The 21,998-nt window shown below is 44.0% G+C and overlaps 1 protein-coding gene across 3 annotated transcripts in view; it reads right to left on the bottom strand.

Moving 5' to 3' along the window:
- Positions 1-3,610: 3,610 nt before the first annotated feature.
- Positions 3,611-21,998, bottom strand: part of THSD1 (thrombospondin type 1 domain containing 1) — a 30,035-nt gene continuing 11,647 nt past the window's right edge. For 2 of the 3 annotated variants that reach the window (XM_055244561.2, XM_055244560.2), the window contains 2 exons: positions 13,270-13,428; positions 3,611-5,238 (listed from right to left, as the gene is read on the bottom strand). In XM_055244561.2, coding sequence (XP_055100536.1) covers positions 3,860-5,238; positions 13,270-13,428 — 1,538 coding nt within the window. In that variant the 3' untranslated portion in view covers positions 3,611-3,859. The remainder of the gene's footprint in view (positions 5,239-13,269; positions 13,429-21,998) is intronic. The other variant, XM_055244563.2, reaches the window with a different exon arrangement.

Raw genomic sequence — 21,998 nt, 5'->3', positions numbered from 1 at the left:
TACTCTGCTCTTTTACTGATGGAGTGCATGCTCTAATAACTCCTCAAGAAAAGGTGTCTGGCAGGTAAGCTTTCTGAGTCTTTGCATGTGTAACAATGTCTTTATATTGCCCTCGCAAGTAATTTGACTGGATAGAGGCGTCTCAAGTTGAAAATCATTTTCCCCCTGAACTTTCAAGCTATTATTCCACCATTTTTAGTGCAGCTGATGATCAATGTAATGCCAGCATGCCTTTTGTTTCTTATAGAAGTTTGTGTTCCCCTGTTTCTGGAAAGCTTTTGAATAGCTGGTCATTTATTGAACACATTTTATTGAGCTCCCACTCTATGGCAGCCACAAGGGCTAGAACCTAGGAACACAATGGTGAAGATTAGATTATTTCTAATGAAATTCCCCACATATCCACCAAAGACAATGCTTGAGGCATCTTTCTTTTTCTCAGAGGCAGAGACCAAATTAGCTTAACTTTGAAATACAGAGATTTTATTTATTTATTTTTTTTGAGATAGTCTTGCTCTGTTACCCAGGCTGGAGTGCAGTAGCACAATCTTGGCTCACTGCAACCTCTGCCTCCCAGGTTCAAGCAATTCTTCTGCCTCAACCTCCCAAGTAGCTGGGATTACAGGTGCAAGCCACCATGCCTGGCTGATTTTTGTATTTTTAGTAGAGACCGTGTTTTGCCATGCTGGCCAGGCTGGTCTCAAACTGCTGACTTCCGGTGATCTGCCTGCCTCGGCCTCCCAAAGTGTTGGGATTACAGGTGTGAGCCACCACGCCTGGCCCAGAGATTTTATTCTTAGAGCTCCAGAAAAGTGGGCTAGGTAGATAGAGAAAATGTTAGATGCTGTTGTTAGCTCACTGCGATATTAATTTAGATGTCTGATTTTAATGGAGAAGAACATAATTTAACAGAAAATCTTTCTGTTCATAGTGTTTTCCTCTACTTTCCACCTTTCCCATATCTGTTTTGGTCTGACACTGTAGGGTACATCACTGTGAAATCAAAAACAAGCAAGCATGTACCCTTTGTCCTCAAAGGTTGGCATGCAGGCCTGTGAACTTGGAAAGAAAACAAAGCTTTCTAGTCTGATAAACAAAGAAAACGAAGATTAAAAAATCTGGTTTCCTCTTCCTGGCATTAGCAAATACCAGCTGTCCGAGAGCTCTGAGTAATCTACTCCTCTTATTCCTAAAAGGTAATTAATGTTAAAACATTGCCAAAAGGAGGTATATTTTGATTTTCAATTAAAATGACACAAATGAAGTGGCAATGCAACAAATATGAGAGAAAAATTGAAAATTGCAATATTTGCATTTGTGATGTCTTTCCCATCCAATTTCACTCTCTCCAATGGTCCCTGAAACATCACCTGCAGGCTGACATCCTGATAAACTCTAAAAGGAAGACAGAAAACATAATCTAAAAGGCAGGGTGGGTGTGGCAGTTAGAGAGGTCACCACGAAAAAGAAGGAAAATGCAGCTACTCAAGGGATACAGATAAGTCATTAGGGTCAAGGGTTGAAAGGAGTACATGAGATTGCAGACTGCCCATGTGGTACCTAAAACTAATGATAGACTTCTAATAAAGGAACAAAACCTTTAGGTTCTTTTGTCTGGCCCTTACTGCCAAACAAAGCAAGTTGCAAGACCAGTCCTAACATTTCATTAAGCAGTAGAAAACTTCTTTCCATTGGGAAAAGCTAATAGAGGTGTCTCTTCATACCCTCTTACAAACAAAAAGGGCCAGCTTTCTCCTGATGTTTCTGCTATTAGAAAAGACTTGTAGACTGGGCATGGTGGCTCATGCCTGTAACCCCAGCACTTTGGGAAGCCGAGGCAGGCAAATCGCTTGAGGTCAGGAGTTCAAGACCAGCCTGGCCAACATGGCGAAACCCTGTCTCTGCTAAAAATACAAAAATCAGTCGGATGTGGTGGCAGATGCCTGTAATTCCAGCTACTCAGGAGGCTGAGGCACGAGAATTGCTTGAACCCAGAAGGCGGAGGTTGCAGTGAGCCAAGACTGCGCCACTGCACTCCAGCCTGAGTGACAGAGTGAGACTTTGTCTCAAAAAAAAAAAAAAAAAAAAAAGACTTGTAAAGTTTGTGATTTTGTGATGGTAGAGTGGAAAGAGCACGATATTTAGAATAATGTATCAGTGCATGTCCTAGCCAATCCTGTTCTTCTCCCTGAACCTCACATGTCTTGTCTGTGGCCGGGTGCAGTGGCTCATGCTTGTAATCTCAGCACTTTGGGAGGCTGATGCAGGTGGATCACGAGGTCAGGAGTTCGAGACCAGCCTGGCCAACACAGTGAAACCCCATCTCTACTAAAAATGCAAAAATTAGCTGGGCCTGGTGGCAGGCGCATGTAATCCCAGCTACTCAGGAGGCTGAGGCAGGAGAATCGCTTGAACCCGGGAGGCTGAGGTTGTAGTGAGCCAAGATCATGCCACTGCACTCCAGCCTGGGTGACAGAGCTAGACTATGTCTCAAAAAAAAAAAAAAAAAAAAAAAAGCCTTGTCTGTAAAATGTAGAAGATTGAAAACACAAACAAAAGGGATTCTAAATGTCTAAAAAGGCTTATTTCCTTCTTTAACTCATTCTTCTAACTAAAAAAGCTTGGCCGGGCATGGTGGCTTACACCTGTAATCCCAGCACTTTGGGTGGCCGAGGAGAGCAGATCACGAGGTCAGGAGTTCCAGATCAGCCTGGCCAATATGGTGAAACCCTGTTTCTACTAAAAATACAAAAATTAGGCAGGCCTGGTGGTGAGCACCTGTAGTCCCAGCTACTCGGGAGGCTGAGGCAGAAGAATCGCTTGAACCCAGGTGGCGGAGGTTGCAGTGGGCTGAGATCACACCACTGCACTCCAGCCTGGGCAACAGAGCAAGACTCCGTCTGAAAAAAAAAAAAAAAAGAAGCTTAAATTGTAAAAAATTGTAAACTGTTCTACTTGCTTTATATATACCTAAAGTTAATTAATGCATTTTCTGAACAACATGATAAAGTTATGTTTAATAACAACATACATGCACCAGTTCCCATGCTGAGGTATCTGCTGCCAGTTTGGTCCAGGAACACGTAATCAGCATCCTGGTCCCAGGTAGTGGCATGGTCAGTACCTACTACCCATTTCCTCAGAATACAATACTTTCTTTTCCAAAGTGTTTACTATTTATTTGCTCAGAACAGATAGGTCTTCATTTGACTCACTACCTGAAACACCAGCTTCTTACGTTATCTCTTTAAAGCAGAATTAATTCATATAATTTTGTCAAGTCACCTGGACTCAACTCTAATCTGAAAGTTCTTGAATATCTGTGGTATCACCATTTCTAAGTAGCTCAGCAGTCTAATTGTCATAACTAACTTAATCAGCCAAATATGAAACCTGTTTGATGCTGCCATTGTAGGAGTCAAATTCTTAATGTATTTACAACTTAATAAATTGCAATTCAGAATTATGACACCAAGTTAACTTTGCTCCATCCCTTTTTAGTTGAAGTTCCAGATTTCTGCTTCAGGTTGGAAACTGCCAATGCAATGTTCAGAGCATGTTCTACTCAAAAGTCACATCTTATCTTTCATAGCCACATGACAGACCAAGCCCCATTTGCTCATTTACATTTTATTATCATGTTATTAGTAATAAACCAATATAAATTGAATAACAAAAGAAAAAGCTCAAGATAAATAATTTCTTCCTTGTGAATTCAAGCACATGCATACACACACATCCTCCTCTGTGTGTGTTACTTCCTCCTCACATTCTGTCCTGCGGTACAAATAGTTACACAAAAGTCTATAAAACACGAGTAGCAGACCCTAGCCGTGTAAAGCTCAGGCTGATTCTCAGTCTAGATCACCAGCTTCTCCACGCTAAGTGTACTTGTGGTTTCATCCTCTTCATTTGACCCAAAATATCCTGGGAGGTCCAGCATCCTCTGCTCAGCCTCAGTGAGGCCAAATGACGTATTGTCATAGAAGGCAAACTCAGGGTGAGTGGGGAAGCTTTGACACTTGTCTTTTCTACACTGAGAAGGGCTCAGAGGACTGACCCTCTGGTAACTATCTTTGGGGGATGTAGGAGAAGACTGCTTCCTTGAGACACTCTTGTGACTGGGGGACGGTCCCCTATGAGCTCTGTGGGGCTCTGTTCTCTCAATTCCTGCCACTAATCCTGCCTGGCGATCCCCAAGGTCTGGTTTCCTCGAGGGCTGCCCCAAAGTGTAGGATTTAGGGAGAGGGTTTAATGGACCACTGGTTCCACTTGCCCCTTGGAAATGCTCCAGTTTTTCAGGAAACAGGTGGGCACCTCGACTCTGAGGCCTAAATCTGTCCTCTGCCTGCTCGCAGGTCCGCGTCCTAGAGCTGTAGACAGGGGCCTGCCGTGGAGTCAGAGTGGACATGCTCCTCTCTCGGAACGGCCGGGCCTGCCTAGCTTCATGGAAACTCGCTGTCCTCCTGAAATGGGCGTTCCTGGCATGGCTCCTCTCGGACGGGCCCCCTCTGCTGCCCACGTGCCTCACCTGTGACTTGCGGATCAGAGTCTGGCTGGGGCTTATGGCACAACTGGCCTGAGTCACACTCAGATCCAGCCTGGAGGGAGGCCTTTCCCCGGCACTGACCGCAGGCTGTTCCGGAAATGGGGATTTGATCCGGAACTTGTTTGCTGCAGCTTCTTCCGGGCTTTCCAAATCTAAGGGAGCGCTGGGGGCCGCATCAATGGCAGTGTCTGTCAGGGGACTCTGAGACACGTGATACACTTTGGTAGTTTCCGTCAGACCTTTCTTTTTCATCTCCTTTAACTGCTGCTGGGCAAGGCGGTAGCTGAACAGAGGTGGGATTATCTTCTGGGCGTTGGACTGGAAGCTCTCGCTGCCAGAGGCATCGTCCTCGGGAGGCAGCGGCCCGCCCCGCCTGTAGGTCAGAGGGATGCCTGTGTCCCCTGGACTCCCCGTGGGCCCCTCTCCCCCATCCGAGAAGCTCCCGCACTGCTCGCTCAGCTCGCAGATATTCTCCTCGTCCGAGTTCTTCCGGAAGCCGGGGGAGTGGATGGAATTGTGTCGAGCAGGTGTGCTGCACTTGGCTGGGCGGCCGAACCTCCTCCACAGCGTGATGAGCACGGTGGCAATGATGATGAACAAGCACAAGGATATACCAGTGACAGTCACGATGTTGTTGGACTTCACTGGACCCTGGGGCTGAAGAGGAGATGGGCTGGATGGCTGGAAAGCTGTAAAAAACAAAACAAAACAAACAAACAAAAAACACAGAGGAACAGATGTATTTTTACTTTTTCTTTTTTTTTTTTTTTTGAGACGGAGTCTTGTTGTATTGCCCAGGCTGGAGTGCAATGGTGTCATCTCGGCTCATTGCAACCTCCGCCTCCCAGGCTCAAACAATTCTCCTGCCTCAGCCTCCCAAGTAGCTGGGATTACAGGCACGCACTACCACACCCGGCTAATTTTTTTGTATTTTTAGTAGAGCTGGGGTTTCTTTTTTTTTTTTTTTTTTTTTTTTTTTGATACGGAGTCTTGCTCTATCACCCAGGCTGGAGTGCAGTGGCCCGATCTCGGCTCACTGCAAGCTCCGCCTCCCGGGTTCACGCCATTCTCCTGCCTCAGCCTCTCCGAGTAGCTGGGACTACAGGCGCCCGCCACCACGCCCAGCTAATTTTTTTGTATTTTTAGTAGAGACGGGGTTTCACTGTGGTCTCGATGTCCTGACCTCATGATCCACCCGCCTCCGCCTCCCAAAGTGCTGGGATTACAAGCGTGAGCCACCGCGCCCGGCCCAGAGCTGGGGTTTCATCATATTGGGCAGGCTGGTCTCGAACTCCTGACTTGTGATCCACCCACCTCGGCCTCCCAAAGTGCTGGGATTACAGGTGTGAGCCATCGTGCCTGGCCCAAATATGTATTTTCTAGTATTGTTTGCTCTGCATGGTTTTAAGGTCTCTGAGTCACTCACTCTAATTATCTAGCAGTTAAGGAATGATGGAAAATAAACAAGGACTGGGATTTCTGTTCTTACATATGGATTTCTGCTGGCAGCTGAAGCCAAACAAGATCACCAAAGGGGAAACACTGCAAAAACAGAGACCCACAGAAGCGAGGTGACCTGGTAAGCCATAATCAAGGTGACTCCCATGCTCACCAGCTCCTGCTGGAATTGGCCTCCAAGTTTCCACACAGAAGTAGGATGTAGAATTTTTTTTTTTTTTTTTTTTTTTTGAGACAGAGTCTTGCTCTGTCGCCCAGGATGGAGCACAGTGGCACGATCTCGGCTCACTGCAACAACCTCCGCCTCCACGGTTTAAGTGATTCTCCCGCCTCAGCCTCCTGAGTAGCTGGAACTATAGGTGCATGCCACCATGCCCGGCTCATTTTTTTATTTTTAGTAAAGACAGGGTTTCACCATGTTTGCCAGGATGGTCTTGAACTCCAGACCTCGTGATCTGCCCACCTCGGCCTCCCAAAGTGCTGGGATTATAGGTGTGAGCCACCACGCCCAGCCAGAAATTTTCAAATTTAGGTACCTACATATGTACGTCTTAAGGGAAATTAACTGATGAAAGTAAGACTTGGCAATAAATAATACAACTCATTTCCCCCTTCTATTATCCAGAAATTGTCTTTCCTAAGTGTTAAAGCCTCTGCATTCTCTCTCTTCTATTTTCAGCCATCCACTCCCCTTCCTACCTTCCATTGTGAGGGGTACTTTTCTTCTTTTTCCCTCCTCAAACTGGTTTGTCCCACAGTCATCAAAATGTTTCATCAAAATGCAGGCACCACCTGGAGCCTCCACCTGTACTGCCACTGAAACACCTGGAAACCTGAGACCAACTAATGCCACCTGACCCTCCTCTCTCTTTCCCCTTTGGTCACCAGTCCTATGGCTTTTTTTCTCATGGTTGTATCACCACCACGAGCTCTGTGCTTCATTTTCTCCACCTGTCCTCCCACTGCCCACTCTTTGTACTGTCCCCTAGGGGACAGCTGATTACAAATTCCCCAACATCCCTAACCGCTCCACAGAACACCACCTTTACCTCCTCGTCCCAACTGAAGCCAGGCTACCCTGCAGGGCATGGTTTCCCCCAACCCTCTCAGTGGAAGCTGTCACACAGTTTCTTTTTCTTTTTCTTTTTTCTTTTTTGAGATGGAGTCTTGCTCTGTCGCCCAGGCTGGAGTGTAGTGGTGCAATCTCAGCTCACTGCAAGCTCCGCCTCCTGGGCTCATGCCATTCTCCTGCCTCAGCCTCCCGAGTAGCTGGGACTACAGGCACCCGCCACCAGGCCTCACTAAATTTTTTTGTATTTTTAGTAGAGATGGGGTTTCACCATGTTAGCCAGGATGCTCTCGATCTCCTGACCTCGTGATCTGCCCAACTCGGCCTCCCAAAGTGCTGGGATTACACATACTTTATAAGTAAACAGGGCCAGAAGTGGAGTGTGTTCCCCAAGCTCATTCCTATTGCTATTTCCAACCTGCGCTCTTTCACCTCCATAGAAAACTTCCATTCCTTTGATGCCTGTGCCATCCTTGCCAACCACCATTCTACTCCTCCCTCAACACCATCATCTCCCAACCTCCTGCTAGCCATCAGTCACTCTAGCACCTGGGTCCCAGCCTCCCTTACTATGCCAGAGCTAGGACCATCCAGGTGACTTCAGGTCCATCCAACATATAGTACCTTCCCACTGTCTGCTCCTCTTCTAAAATCTTAAACCGCTCAACCGCTCTAGCTGTGTTCACTACTCTCACTAACTCACTATTACTACATTAAGACTTCTGATTCTCCAGCCCTCCATTTTCTCCCATCTGCCAGACACTTCCCAGCCTCACTTCTCCCCCTAACCAATTTACAACCATGATCCATTACTGAAACCATTTTCCTTCCAACAAACTCAACTCTTTTTTTTTTTTTTTTTTTTTTTTTTTTTTGAGACGGAGTCTTTCTCTGTCCCCCAGGCTGGAGTGTGCAGTGGCGCGATCTCGGCTCACTGCAAGCTCTGCCTCCTGGGTTCCCGCCATTCTCCTGCCTCAGCCTCCCGAGTAGCTGGGACCACAGGCGCCCGCCAACACGCCCGGCGAATTTTTTGTATTTTTAGTAGAGACGGGGTTTCATCGTGTTAGCCAGGATGGTCTCGATCTCCTGACCTCGTGATCCGCCCACCCCGGCCTCCCAAAGTGCTGGGATTACAGGCTTGAGCCACCGTGCCCGGCCCAACCTCAACTCTTTTGACCTCTAATACTGAGCTATAGCTCTTCCCCCGCTCTGCAGCAGAAGTCTGACCCTAGACATGTCAACCTCAGACACGTGAATTCCTAGCTGCTGCACTGGTGGAGAAAATAACACAACCATGCAGGTCAGTGCCCCTGCCCAATCACAGCACCCAACCTCAGCTGCCCACAGATCCTTCCATGGATCCCCTACAACACCTGCTTCCAATTTCACCACTGTCTTAAGCCCCCTATCCAATCCACTTCCTTAGCACTCTAATAGGTCACACACACACAAAATAGAAGCCATCAGGCAAGTACATGCCCAGCTTCTTCTGCGATCCTCCTCTGCCCCATAAACTTATTAGCAGCCACACCTCTATTTACCTTTTTGCCACATAATCAGTGGGAGAACTGTCCTACAAAAGGTGAGGCTACAAGCAAATGCTTTCTAGGCCTCCTTTGTCTAGGGACATCATTCCTCTGCAGCAATTATCTCCAGTTGCTCCTCTATTAGCTCCTTTTCCTCAGCACATAAACATACTCAAGCTCTTCGCACTTTAAAAAGACCCTTTTCCAACCTTCTTACACTCTCAGACCTATCTTGCTCCTTGTCTTCCCAGCCATGCTTACTGAAAAGAGGGGTCTGCATTTGCTTACTGCTCCTACATCACCTCTGTCTCCTGCAACCTATCCCCAAGATTCCAATTAAACAGCTCCCACCAAGGTTATGAATGACCTCCCAATAGTCAAATTCAAAGGAGCTCGTTCTGTAGCATTGGCTACTGTTACATAGCTCTTGCAACTCTCTCCCTCCCTTTTGGTTTCAATGAGAACATTCACTTATGTAATTTAGAGAGAAGAGCATGAATTTTAGATCCAAGGAGAGCTAGAGTCCATTCCTGGCTCCACTAGCTCTACTATCTCCATTGGCTGTCCCACCACCTCCATCTCAAAATGCCCAAGACTCACCATCTTCCCCTACAACTTGTGCTTCCTCTGATATATCTGATCTCAAAGGAATGGAATCACAGTTCACACAGTTGCCAGTACTAAAATCCTGGGTTTCATCCTTCATGCTCCCTCTCCATCACTTGCCACATACAGAGTCTGAATCCTCCTCTCCCTCCATCACCATTGCTGGCACTTCATTTTGCAGATAGGTTCCTGAAAAACTTTTCTCAACAGGTACATCTGCTGCCATGCCTAACCTTCTGATTTATACTCCTTGCTACAGCCAGATAGAGATACCATGAAAACACAGGTTCCAACTTTCAAGGCCCCTCAGGATATGAATCCTGTTTACTTGGCTGGCCTTATGTCTCCCACCCCTCCCTGGCACACTATCATCCAGGCATACTAAACTACTTTCAGTTCTCCAGGTCTCTTAATGTGCCATCTTCCATGCCTTCATTCATTGCTCCCTTTGCTAAAACTCTCATTTTCACCTACTTAACCTGAGGGACACCTCAGTTTCCAAACTTCAGCTCAAATATCACCTCCTTGGCCGGGTGTGGTGGCTCATGCCTGTAATCCCAGCACTTTGGGAGGCCAAAGGGGGTGGATCACTTGAGGTCAGGAGTTTGAGACCAGCCTGGCCAACATGGTGAAGCCTCGTCTCTACTAAAAATACAAAAAATTAGCTGGGTGTGGTAGCGTGCACCTGTAGTCCCAGTTACTTGGGAGGCAGAGGCAGCAGAATCACTTGAACCCAGGAGGCAGAGGTTGCAGTGAGTTGAGATCATGCTACTGCACTCCAGCTTGGGCAACAGAGCAAGACTCTGTCTCAAAAAAAAAAAAATATCGGCCAGGCACGGTGGCTCATGCTTGTAATCCCAGCACTTTGGGAGGCCAAGGCGGGTGGATCACGAGGTCAGGAGATCGAGACCACGGTGAAACCCCGTCTCTACTAAAAACACAAAAAATTAGCCGGGCGTGGTGGCGGGCGCCTGTAGTCCCAGCTACTCGGAGAGGCTGAGGCAGGAGAATGGCGTGAACCCGGGAGGCAGAGCTTGCAGTGAGCCGAGATCGCGCCACTGCACTCCAGCCTGGGCGACAGAGTGAGACTTTGTCTCAAAAAAAAAAAAAAAAATCACTTCCTCCAAGACTGGAGATGTTTTGGGCTTGGATTATCACTCCTGAAAGCTTCTATAGCAAGTTGTGGGTACATTTTTCATTGCAGGCCCTATAATATTGTACTGAGTATTAAGCCTGTTTATGTGCCTTCTGAGCTACTATAAGCCCCTTCAAGACAGTCATATCTTATTAATACATTCCCAACCACAGTCACAGTAACTTGCATAGTGCTCAATAAACACTAGTTTAACTGATTGATTCTTTCCTTCATTATTAAAAAGGCAATAGCAAAATGATCAATATTCCACCAGATGGAACATCAGTGCAACAGCAATTTAATTATACTGCTCTCTTGTAGAACAAGATAGACCATATGACGTAGAACTACATTCAGACCCTGGCATAAGAATATTCTTTTAAGGCCAAACCAACCTCTGAACTCCCAAACAAGTAAAAACAGTTGAATGATGAAAGGCTTGTTCCCTGATATATCACTTCCTTCACCTGTGGTGGCTGCTCATGACAGTGGGTAGCAGCATTGCTATTACACACCATGAACCTCTTCACTTGACTCTGTTATCTTTTTACTCTGGCTGGCTTCCTTTAAAATCACAACTGGAGAAAAGCCCAAAAGCTGCTGGCCTCGCCCATCTCTATCTCTAGTTTTTCCTCTTTCACCTGAAGTAAAGGACATTGTTGATGCTATGCAGCCTGTGAATATATCTTTACATTTCCAAAGAATGGAAAATAGGTTGACTAGGGCAAAGAGAACACTTGGAAGAAATAATCATTTTTATCCACATAAGCGATATCTGAGGACCACTTATAGTAGCGGCAGGCAAGTCTGTAGGACCTACCTTCTTGCTAACTTATAATGCACAAATTTCCAGTTCCTACTCAGCATTAAAGAATTAAGATGACGGCTGGGCGTAGTGGCTCTCGCCTGTAATCCCAGCACTTTGGGAGGCCGAAGGAGGCAGATCACCTGAGGTCGGGAGTTCGAGACCAGCCTAACCAACATAGAGAAACCCTGTCTCTACTGAAAATACAAAAATTAGCCGGGCATGGTGGCACATGCCAGAGGCTGAGGCAGGAAAATCGCTTGAACCCGGGAGGCAGAGTTGCCATGAGCCAAGATCACACCATTGCACTCCAGCCTGGGCAACAAGAGTGAAACTCTGTCTCAAAAAAAAAAAAAAAAGAAGATGCCAGAATATGACATAATATCACATTTCTCAAAAATGATTGTTAATTCCAGGTTGTTGATGCTTCTTCTAGAAAGCCAGATTGGCCTGTATATAAAGGCAAGGTATTCAAAATAGGTAGCTTAGCAAGGAGTCAAATCCAGTGCCCCTACTTTCTAGCTTCATGACTTTGGACAGGCCACTCACCCTTCCTATCCCACAGGGTCCTCATCTGCAATGTGGAGATAAGAATATGCCTACTTTATGTGTGCAAGGTCCTTAGAAAAATGCCTGGCAGGCAGTAAGCTCTCAAGAGGTCTGAGCCCAGCATAATGATACCTACCTTGTGGAATTACTGTGAGCCTTAAGTGCAATAATGTATTTTAAGTGTTGTCACATAGCAGATAACCAATTAATGGTAATAACAATAAGTAAATATTGTCACATATAAAAGAATAGTAGTCACCAGTGGCCACTGAGTTTAAATTCATCTGAGTGTTATGAAACTCAGATATGAAATGTCTGAACACATGATCCCATCCCAGAATTGAGAGAATAAGGTGTATTTGAGGGAAGTTATACACAAGGAAGGTGCTGTGGAAAGTGAAGAGGACTTATAAAGAAAAGAGCAGACAGAGAAGAGAGCCTTAGAAAACAGTATATCACTGAAGAAATAATGGATTCAGGGTGGGGCCTATGAAAGACAGGCAGATGGAGGGCTAGGAGAAGAGGAAGCTACAATAAGAAAAAAAAGGAGAAAGAATAATGTCCTAAAAATGCTGGAATGAAGGGAACAAGGCCTATCATACTGGCTGGAAAAATGATATCGCAAAAAGGATTTTCTAAAGCCACAGGTGGGGACACTGGCTGAGACGTTGCCAGGTGCCTGTGGTTTGAGCTAAAAGGTACTCTGAGATCCAAACACAGAAAAGCACATAACTCCTCCATATCCCAAAGAAACAAGGAACTAAGATGGTCTTTTAACCTGTAATTGGAGAGTACAAGGACAAGATAAAGTCCTTGACACAAGGACTTTTATCTAAGAGTCAGGATGGTGTGTGGAAAAAGCAAGGACTATTCAGTGTGTAACTCATGGTAAATGAACAGGATTTAGCTCCATAAGCTGGGGCAAACCTAACTGAGCCATGTGAGCAACATATCTATAGACAATTTACATCAAATACTCACTGACCAGCTACTAGTATGTGCCTTGAAGATGCTTAGAAGATTCAGGAAAGGCCAGTCCTCGGATGATAGCATAAAGAAATGTCCCTCTGGGTAGGGGCAGTAAGGAATAACTTAGGCCACTCAGGGTATAGGACAGGGAGTCTTGCCCCATTTTGACAAATAATGATCTATGTGGTCCCCTGGCTTTTCTGGGTTGATAGGGAGAAAAATTAAGGAAAACTGTTTTTCCACAGTTTTGGTGAGGAGAAACAGAGGGAGAAAAAACAAAAAATCTTATGAAGAAATGGTCCTTTCCCCATTTTTTGCATTTTTAGAAATTATTTAATATGTCTGAATCCTTAATATTTCCTTATTATTTTCTTATCTTCTATAGTGGTAAATCCCATTTTCTCACTGGTAAGCTACTCTCCCAGCTATTCCCAGTCTTAGATACACTAAAAAATACAGGGTTAGTACAACCAACAGCAATCACAGAGCATTAATGAGTCTACTCCTGATCTCAGACTGCTAACTCTCAGGCAGGCCTGCGTTCAATATTCCTTCTGATGAAGGCTCTGAGGAGAGACTCCCGAAGGAAGCAAGAATACCTACCAGCACACTCCTCCAGGGAACACAGGGAGGTCTCCAAGGACATTCCAGGGCAGCCAGGTCTGGAGGGGAAGGAAGTGAGACACACTCGGCGACGCTCTCTGACACCATCCCCACATGTGGCACTACACTGGCTCCATGGCTGCCACAGTCCCCAAGTTTCTGCAAGGATATAAGTTATGCTTTTAATGCTAGTTCATTTGAGAATCAGTATTTAACTGCACCCAAATGAAAGAGCAAAACTCAAATCTCAGGTCTTGAAAAGCCCGTGAGTTAAAGCATTCCCAGAGATGAAGAAAGCTGAAAAGAGTTGCTCCTAACTTTAAAACAAAGAAAAGCTGTATAATTTAAAAATCTTAACCTTTCCAGAACCCAAAAAAGAGCTGAGGTCACAGGACAACTAACTATCCTGCAATATAAGGAAAGATAGGCTCTTCCAAGGAAAAATGAGATGCAACTCTTGTTTACCAGGGGCAGACACCAGGCCGCATCCAAGGTGGTGAGAAGAGTTCACCTAAAAATGTAATGAACTGCCAAAAGCCTAGTGGACTAGCACAGAATATAGAACCCCTATGACTCATATACACAAGCAGAATTTATACCCACTTGCAGACTCTTCTCCACAGATCTCATCAAATACAAGAAGCACTGGGGGCAAGTGCAAGACCAGACAAAGCCTTCCTCATGGTGGAGGCCCAAGGAGGGAAGGGGAAGCACTATGGAAAAGACACAGAACCTCACCTGTCCTCTTTCCATTTCCTCTACTGAATAAAAGCTTCAACCACTTGGGGAAAGGCCTCAAACCCTATTATCCTAAGAGCACCAGTTGATATCAACTGCTTCTGGAGAATGGAAAAAGAAACTCCAGCACCCTTGGGGAAGAACCAAAAATATCCTGGACCCAGACTATTAGAGATCTTCTACCACTGGGGAGGGGCAGGATCATCAAGAAGTTCCCATTCCTGAAACTTAGGAACACAGCACTTGCCTAAGACCGAGGCTGAACTAGTACAAGGGAATGCCCTCCCTCTACTCCAGGCTAGCAAGTGCCAAATATCAAGTAACAACAGTCTACTTCTGGGGAAGAGGCATAGCAAAGGATGAAAGCCTCTCTGATGTGCAGGCTCACACCTAAAGCTGAGGGTGGGACAGAAGCATGGAGAAAACCCCTATGGTCATGCAATGCCTTCCCTAAACACAAAATAACACTAGAAAAATGTCAAATGTGATAAGCACTGAGGGTAGCCATAACAATGGTAAAAACCCAAACATAGCTCAATTCTTCACTATATAACCTAATACCCAAACTAAAGGCCAAGCAAAAACAGAGGTATGACCATTTCCAGGCATAAATACCTCCATGTCTATAGTTTCAAACAAGGTGTCCAGCTTTCAACTCAAAATTATTAGGCACAAAAAGCAAGGAAAAAAAACATAAAACTATTAAGAGACAAAGTAATCAAGATAACCAGACTCAGATCTGACCCAGATATTAAAACTCTGAGAGAGAGAATGTAAAATAGCTACGATAAATATGCCAAAAGCTTTAGTGGAAAAGGTGAACAAGATGCATAAACAGATGAAAAATTTCATCAGACTGTTAGAAACTAGAAAGTCAAACGGAAATATTAGAATTTTAAAATATGGTAACACAGATGAAGAAGGCTCATCAATAGACTTGACACACAGCTGAGGAAAGAAACAGTAAATGTGAATACAGGTAAATAGAAATGTCCCAAACTAAAAAACACAAAGAGGAAAAAAAGAGTACATAAAACAGAATAGAAGACCTAAGAGCTGTGGGGCAATATCAGACTCCCATACATGTAATTGGAATACCAGGAGAAGAAGATAGAGTAGGACACAATAAATAAGTCCAAGAACTCTCCAAAGTTAATGACAGACCCCAAACCACATATCCAAGATGCTCAGAAAACATCAAGCAGGATAAATACAAAAAACAATACTGTACCCAAACTGCTGAAAACCAAAACCAAACCAAAAAGTTTGAAGGCTGTGGCTGAAGGGTGGGAGAATATACCACCAGAGAAGAATGACAATAAGAATTACAGCTGACTTCTTGACAAAATTATCCAAGCCAGAAGATAATAGAATGTCATCTCTAAAGTACTGAAAAAGCTACCACCCCAGTAAAAAAAATATATATATATATATACATATATATATATTTCAAAAATAAAGGAGAAATAAAGACTTTTTCAGAAAAACAAAAATGGAGATCATGTATTACTGGCAGTCCTTCAATACAAGAAATGTTCAAAGAAATCCTTTGGGCAGAAAGAAAATGTTACCAGACAAAAATCTGCATTTATATAAAGAAATGAAGAGTGCTGGTAATGGTATATACAAAGGTAAAAATCATTTTTCTCATTTTTAAATGCTCTAAAATATCACTGATAGCCTAAAACAAAATAGTGGCAATGTATTATTTGTTTTGTTTTTTTGTTTTTGAGACAGAGTTTCACTCTCGTTGCCCAGGATGGAGTGCAATGGTGTGATCTCAGCTCACTGCAACCTCCGCCCCCCTGGGTTCAAGCGATTCTCCTACCTCAGCCTCCCGAGTAGCTGGAATTACAGGCATGCGCCACCACATCCAGCTAACTTTTGGTATTTTTAGTAGAAACGGGGTTTCTCCATGTTGGTCAGGCTGGTCTTGAACTCTCAACCTCAGGTGATCTGCCCACCTCGGCCTCCCAAAGTGCTGGAATTACAGACATAAGCCACCACACCTGGCCATATTAAGTGTTTAATAGCTTATATAAAGTAAAAGTATGACAACGATCACACAAAGAATGGGAGGAGTGAATTGGGAGTGTATTGTTCAAAAGTCCTTATACTACATGTGAAGCAATATAATACCTGGAGGTAGACTGAGAGTAAACATATATATTATAAACTCTAGGACAACCACTAAATACACTTTTTTTTTTTTTTTTGAGACAGAGTGTTGCTCTGTCGCCCAGGCTGGAGTGCAATGGTGTGATCTCGGCTCATTACAACCTCCGCCTCCCAGGTTCAAGCGATTCTCATGCCTTAGCCTCCCGAGTAGCTGGGATTACAGGTGTGCATCACGATGCCCAGCTAAGTTTTTTGAATTTTTAGTAGAGATGAGGTTTCACCATGTTGGCCAGGCTGGTCTTGAACTGATCTCAAGTGATCTGCCCGCCTCGGCCTCCCAAAGTGCTGAGATCACAGGTGTGAGCCATGGCACCCAGACCACTGAATACATTTTTAAGGTATAAACAATAAACCAATAGTGCAGTTAAAGTAAACCATTAAAATATTCAATTAATCTAAAATAAGGCAAAAAAAGATGAAAAAACAGAATGGTTGTAACAAATATAAATCCAGCAAAATAGTAGATCTTAACCCAACCATATAATGATAAAACTAAATAATCTAAACACTAAGTTAAAAGACATAGATTGTCAGATTAGATAAAAAAGCATGATCCAACTATGTTTTTTTTAAAGCCCACTTTACATATAAAGACATATATATGTTAAAAGTAAAAAGATGGAAGATATGCCTTATGAACATTAATCAAAAGAAAACTAGAGTAACTACATTAATATCAAACAAAATATATTGCAGAACCAGGGATATTAGCAGGGATAAAGAGCAACATTATATAGTGATAAAAGGGTCAATTCAGCAAGGAACCTTAATCCTAAATGAGGATGTACCTAACACCGGAGTTTCAAAATACACACAAAACCTCCCAGCCATTATTAATTGATAAATGTGAATTTCTCATCCAAGCAGATATGTAATCACTGCCAGACAGAATAAATGAGTAATTTCCCTATAAATAATTATTCTGGTAGGCATGGTGGTGCGCTCCTGTAAATACCAGCACTCTGGGAGGCCAAGGCAGATGGATAACTTGAGCTCAGGAGTTTGAGACCAGCCTGGGCAACATAGCAAAAACCCATCTCTACAAAAAATGCAAAAATTAGCCAGGGATAGTGCCATGCATGTGTAGTGCCAGCTACTCGGGAGACTGAGGTAGGAGGATCACCTGAGCCGGGGGAAGTCGAGGCTTCAGTAAGCCATGATCACACCACTGCACTCCAGCCTTGGCAGCAGAGTGAGACATTGTCTCAAAAAAAAAAAAAAAATTATTTTAATAATTCTGTCTATCAGTACCCATCCAACCCCAAGATCTATCAGATCCTGCCAACACTGGCCACCAAAACACACTGCATAAAACACTCTCTTCATCCTTTATGGACAGAAACTTCTAATGCAGCCAAAGGTATACAAAGCACTACAAAACATAAAACATGTAGGGCAGATGCATTCTCAGGTGAGCCAAGTGGTGCAATCTTTGGAGTGAGTAATGGAATATGAGTTCTTTATAGCAATTAAAAGGATTTTCACAAGAGTGGGAGGATTACAAACCGGTATCCTGGACCAACATCAACTGAGATGTGCTAATTATGTTCCATCTAGAGGTCCAAGTGAACACAATATTGGTTCTGTGCCTCCGAGATCACACTGGAGCTCCTCATACAGCGTAACAATGAGCTGGCTTTGTCTTCAAAGCTTCAGAGATGTTCCCATACTAAGCCCCCCTGCTTGAAAAGCTTTGAGAATCTCCTATTAAAGTCTCTCTGAGTTATAGTATTGTGATTTATTTTGGGAAAATCTACTGGAAATCCCACTACTGTAAAATCTAAATTGAAAATTAAGTCAATATATAGTTTATCCTTCTCCATGCTCATATTTAAGACCACAAAAGGTAGAATTACACATGCTAAGAATCTGTTATTCCTTCTGAACTCTTTGACTTTATATAATTTATTTAAGTGCATAAAGTCATTTGTCAAACTAAAAATAAAAATTCCACTACTGAGGATCAGAAAAAAAATCAGTTTTGATTTAAAAAAGTATATTTTTTAGATTAAAAAATTATATGTATATATAAATAATGGAACTCATATTCCATTACTCACTCCAAAGATTGCACCACTTGGCTCACCTGAGAATGCATCTGCCCTACACGCTTTCTTTATGTTTTGTAGTGCTTTGTATACCTTTGGCTACATTAGAAGTTTTTGTCCATAAAGGATGAAGAGAGTGTTTTATGCAGAGTATGTTTTGGTGGCTAGTGTTGGCAGGATCTGATAGATCTTGGGGTTGGATGGGTAACGATAGACAGGGGACTTAGAATAATTTTTTTTTTTTGAGACAATGTCTCACTCTGCTACCAAGGCTGGAGTGCAGTGGTGTGATCATGGCTTACTGAAGCCTCGACTTCCCCCGGCTCAGGTGATCCTCCTACCTCAGCCTCCCGAGTAGCTGGTACTACAGGTGCATGGCACTATCCCTGGCTAATTTTTGCATTTTTTGTAGAGATGGGTTTTTGCTATGTTGCCCAGGCTGGTCTCAAACTCCTGAGCTCAAGTTATCCATCTGCCTTGGCCTCCCAGAGTGCTGAGATTTATAGGGGTGTGCCACTATACCTGCCAGAATTATATATATATAATAATAGCTGGGACTACAGGCACGTGCCACCATGCCCGGCTAATTTTTGTATATTTGGTAGTGATGAGGTTTCACCATGCTGGCCAGGATGGTCCTCAATCTCCTGACCAAGTGATTCACCCACCTCGGCCTCTCAAAGTGCTGGGATTACAGGTGTGAGCCACCGCAGCTGGCAAAAATCTTAATGTCAAAAAAATCTCATTTTGAAATGTTGTGTTCATTTCCCTTGAAAGTAAAATCACAGGCCGGGCACGGTGGCTCACGCCTGTAATCCCAGCACTTTGGGAGGCTGAGGCAGGTGGATCACGAGGTCAGGAGTTCGAGACCATCCTGGCTAACACGGTGAAACCCCCGTCTCTACTGAAAATACAAAAAATTAGCCGGGCGTGGTGGCAGGCGCCTGTAGTCCCAGCTACTCAGGAGGCTGAGGCAGGAGAATGGCGTGAACCCAGGAGGCGGAGCTTGCAGTGAGCCGAGATCATGCCACTGCACTCCAGCCTGGGGGAGAGAGTGAGACTCCTCTCAAAAAAAAAAAAAAAAGTAAAATCATAGCATGTAGGATACCAAACAATAAAACAAAATGAACATTTAAACTAAGCTTTTATGTCTCAATTTCTAAATCAAATTAATCAAACAGTAAACACAATAAATCACTCAAAGCAATGATCAAATTTAAGTAGGCAAATATTTGTGAATGTCTTAAGTAACTCCATCTGATCCCTGAGATCTCTGCTAATAACTTTCAGGAAAAAACTTGGCAAAATGGGAACTCATTAAATAACTGTAGTTCATATGTTAGAAATGAAGAGCAAAATGACCAATACTCCAAATAGTCCTACTTCATGAATGAAACGCTGTTTTGTCCTGTTTAGATGTCCATACATGTGCTCACACTACATAACAAACCTGTTTGTCCAGGCTAAATGCCTTTCAGCCTATTATAGAGGGTTCTAATTTTGAATAAGCAAAATATGTCTTAAATGTGAAAAGGGAGGTTTGTTTCTACCCATAAAACTATCTGAAGGAATACAGCTTTGAAATATTCGCATCTGAAACCAAGGTAACAGGCCGGGCGCGGTGGCTCACGCTTGTAATCCTAGCACTTTGGGAGGCCGAGGCGGGCGGATCACGAGGTCAGGAGATCGAGACCACGGTGAAACCCCGTCTCTACTAAAAATACAAAAAATTAGCCGGGCGTGGTGGCGGGCGCCTGTAGTCCCAGCTACTCGGAGAGGCTGAGGCAGGAGAATGGCGTGAACCCGGGAGGCGGAGCTTGCAGTGAGCCGAGATTGCGCCACTGCACTCCAGCCTGGGTGACAGAGCGAGACTCCGTCTCAAAAAAAAAAAAAAAGAAACCAAGGTAACTAAACAAATCACAATTATAAGAAAATTCTATAGACATAAGGGAGTAGCTATAAGCAGTAGGAAGAGCAGTAGCACCTGGGATAAGTAGTTCAGATTTTCTTTGCATAGACAAGGCTTCCTTATATTGAACAAATCATACTTATGCTTGGGCCTGTGGGATCCCAAGTGGTTACGGGTGTTCCAAGAGATGGGTGGCACAAGATGAAACAGTAAGTTAAGGAGGAAAAAACAGAACCTTTTTTTTTCAATCTAAAAGCTTTGTACTGTTTAATACATGGATTGACAGTCAATTGCATAGAAGGCAGTTACAGAATAGTGGTCAAATTAAACTCCGAAGCTAGTCTACCTGGATTTGTGTTCTGACCCTTCTATTTAAACACCATTGACCTTGGACAAATTACTTAACCTTTCTGTGCCTCCATTTCATCACTTATAAAATTGACAATGTAATGAGTTGAACTCATAAACTTGTTATGAGGACTATATGGGTTAATATCCATAAAACAGTCAGAACAGTGCCTGGTGCAAAGTAATCACTATGTAAAATTATAAATAGTCATTTTTGGCAAATCCATTATGCATTTGCTATCAATTGTTATTTACATATTATCCTAAGAGCCTCAGACATATTTGGAAGAAGAGACAAACATAAAAACACAGAGATCAAGACCATCCTGACCAACGTGGTGAAACCACGTCTCTACTAAAAATACAAAAATTAGCCCGGCATGGTGGCGCATGCCTGTATTCCCAGCTACTTGGGAGGCTGAGGCAGGAGAACTGCTAGAACCTGGGAGGTGGAGGCTGCAGTGAGCCCAGATTGCGCCACTGCACTACATCCTGGGTGACAGAGCGAGACTCCATCTCAAAAAACAAAAACAAAAACAAACAAAAAACTATTATTCTAGTTTCAAAAGGAACTAATAAATTCAGTGTGAGTCAGTGGCTCATATAAGTTATGGTGAGTCCCTAAATGGTACCATTTGGCAAAAAAGACACTCTTTACTGGTCAGAGATAGAAAATAAAAGGAGAACACAGTTCAGTCATAAATTTATATACTAAAAACACAGGAAGTCACTGAGGTTCCTGTCTCAAGCATAAATTTCATTTCTCAGACCAACAGAGTCAGAGCTGGTCTGCCACACCAAGAGCCAGGGTCTCCAGGCATGTTTAGCTCCCCCAGTTATTGCCCCCAGCCCTGCTGTTCTAATGTGTCCCACAGTTGGCTGCATGGGGCCCACAGGGAGCCCCTGACTACCCTCCACCTGGACACATAGAGAACCACTCCCGTTCTGCCCTTTTCCAGCGTCTTCCTGCTGCTGCTGCTGTGGGAAAAACTCCAGCCTTTAGACATGGAATGGAAGCATCTGTGGAAAGCCCAGCAGCTGGGAAAACCACCAAGGTGGACCTCCTGCCCCCATGTGACCTTAATTAAATGGCCCCAATTTATTGACTTCCTTTGATTCATTTCTGCTAAATTCAGTCAGATTTTTTTTTCCCCATGAATATTTTCTTTTGAAAAGGCAAGAATATTGGGCCAGGCACAGTGGTTCATGCCTGTAATCCCAGCACTTTGGGAGGCCGAGTTAGGTGGATCACCTGAAGACAGGAGTTCAAGACCAGCCTGGCCAACATGGCAAAACCCCGTCTCTACTAAAAATACAAAATTTAGCCAGGCATGGTGGGGCACATCTGTAATCCCAGCTACTCAGGAGGCTGAGGCAAGAGAATCACTTGAACCTGGGAGGTGGAGTTTGCAGTGAGCCAAGATTGTGCCACTGCACTCCAGCCTGGGCAACAGAGCAAGACTGTCCCCCCCCCCAAAAAAAAAGAGTATCTTAGATGAGTAAATTCG

The sequence above is a fragment of the Symphalangus syndactylus genome, chromosome 15 (assembly GCF_028878055.3).
Source record: "Symphalangus syndactylus isolate Jambi chromosome 15, NHGRI_mSymSyn1-v2.1_pri, whole genome shotgun sequence".
Taxonomy (NCBI): Eukaryota; Metazoa; Chordata; class Mammalia; order Primates; family Hylobatidae; genus Symphalangus; species Symphalangus syndactylus.
Note: the sequence above shows the minus strand (reverse complement) of the source record. Positions and strands in the feature narration are given on the sequence as shown.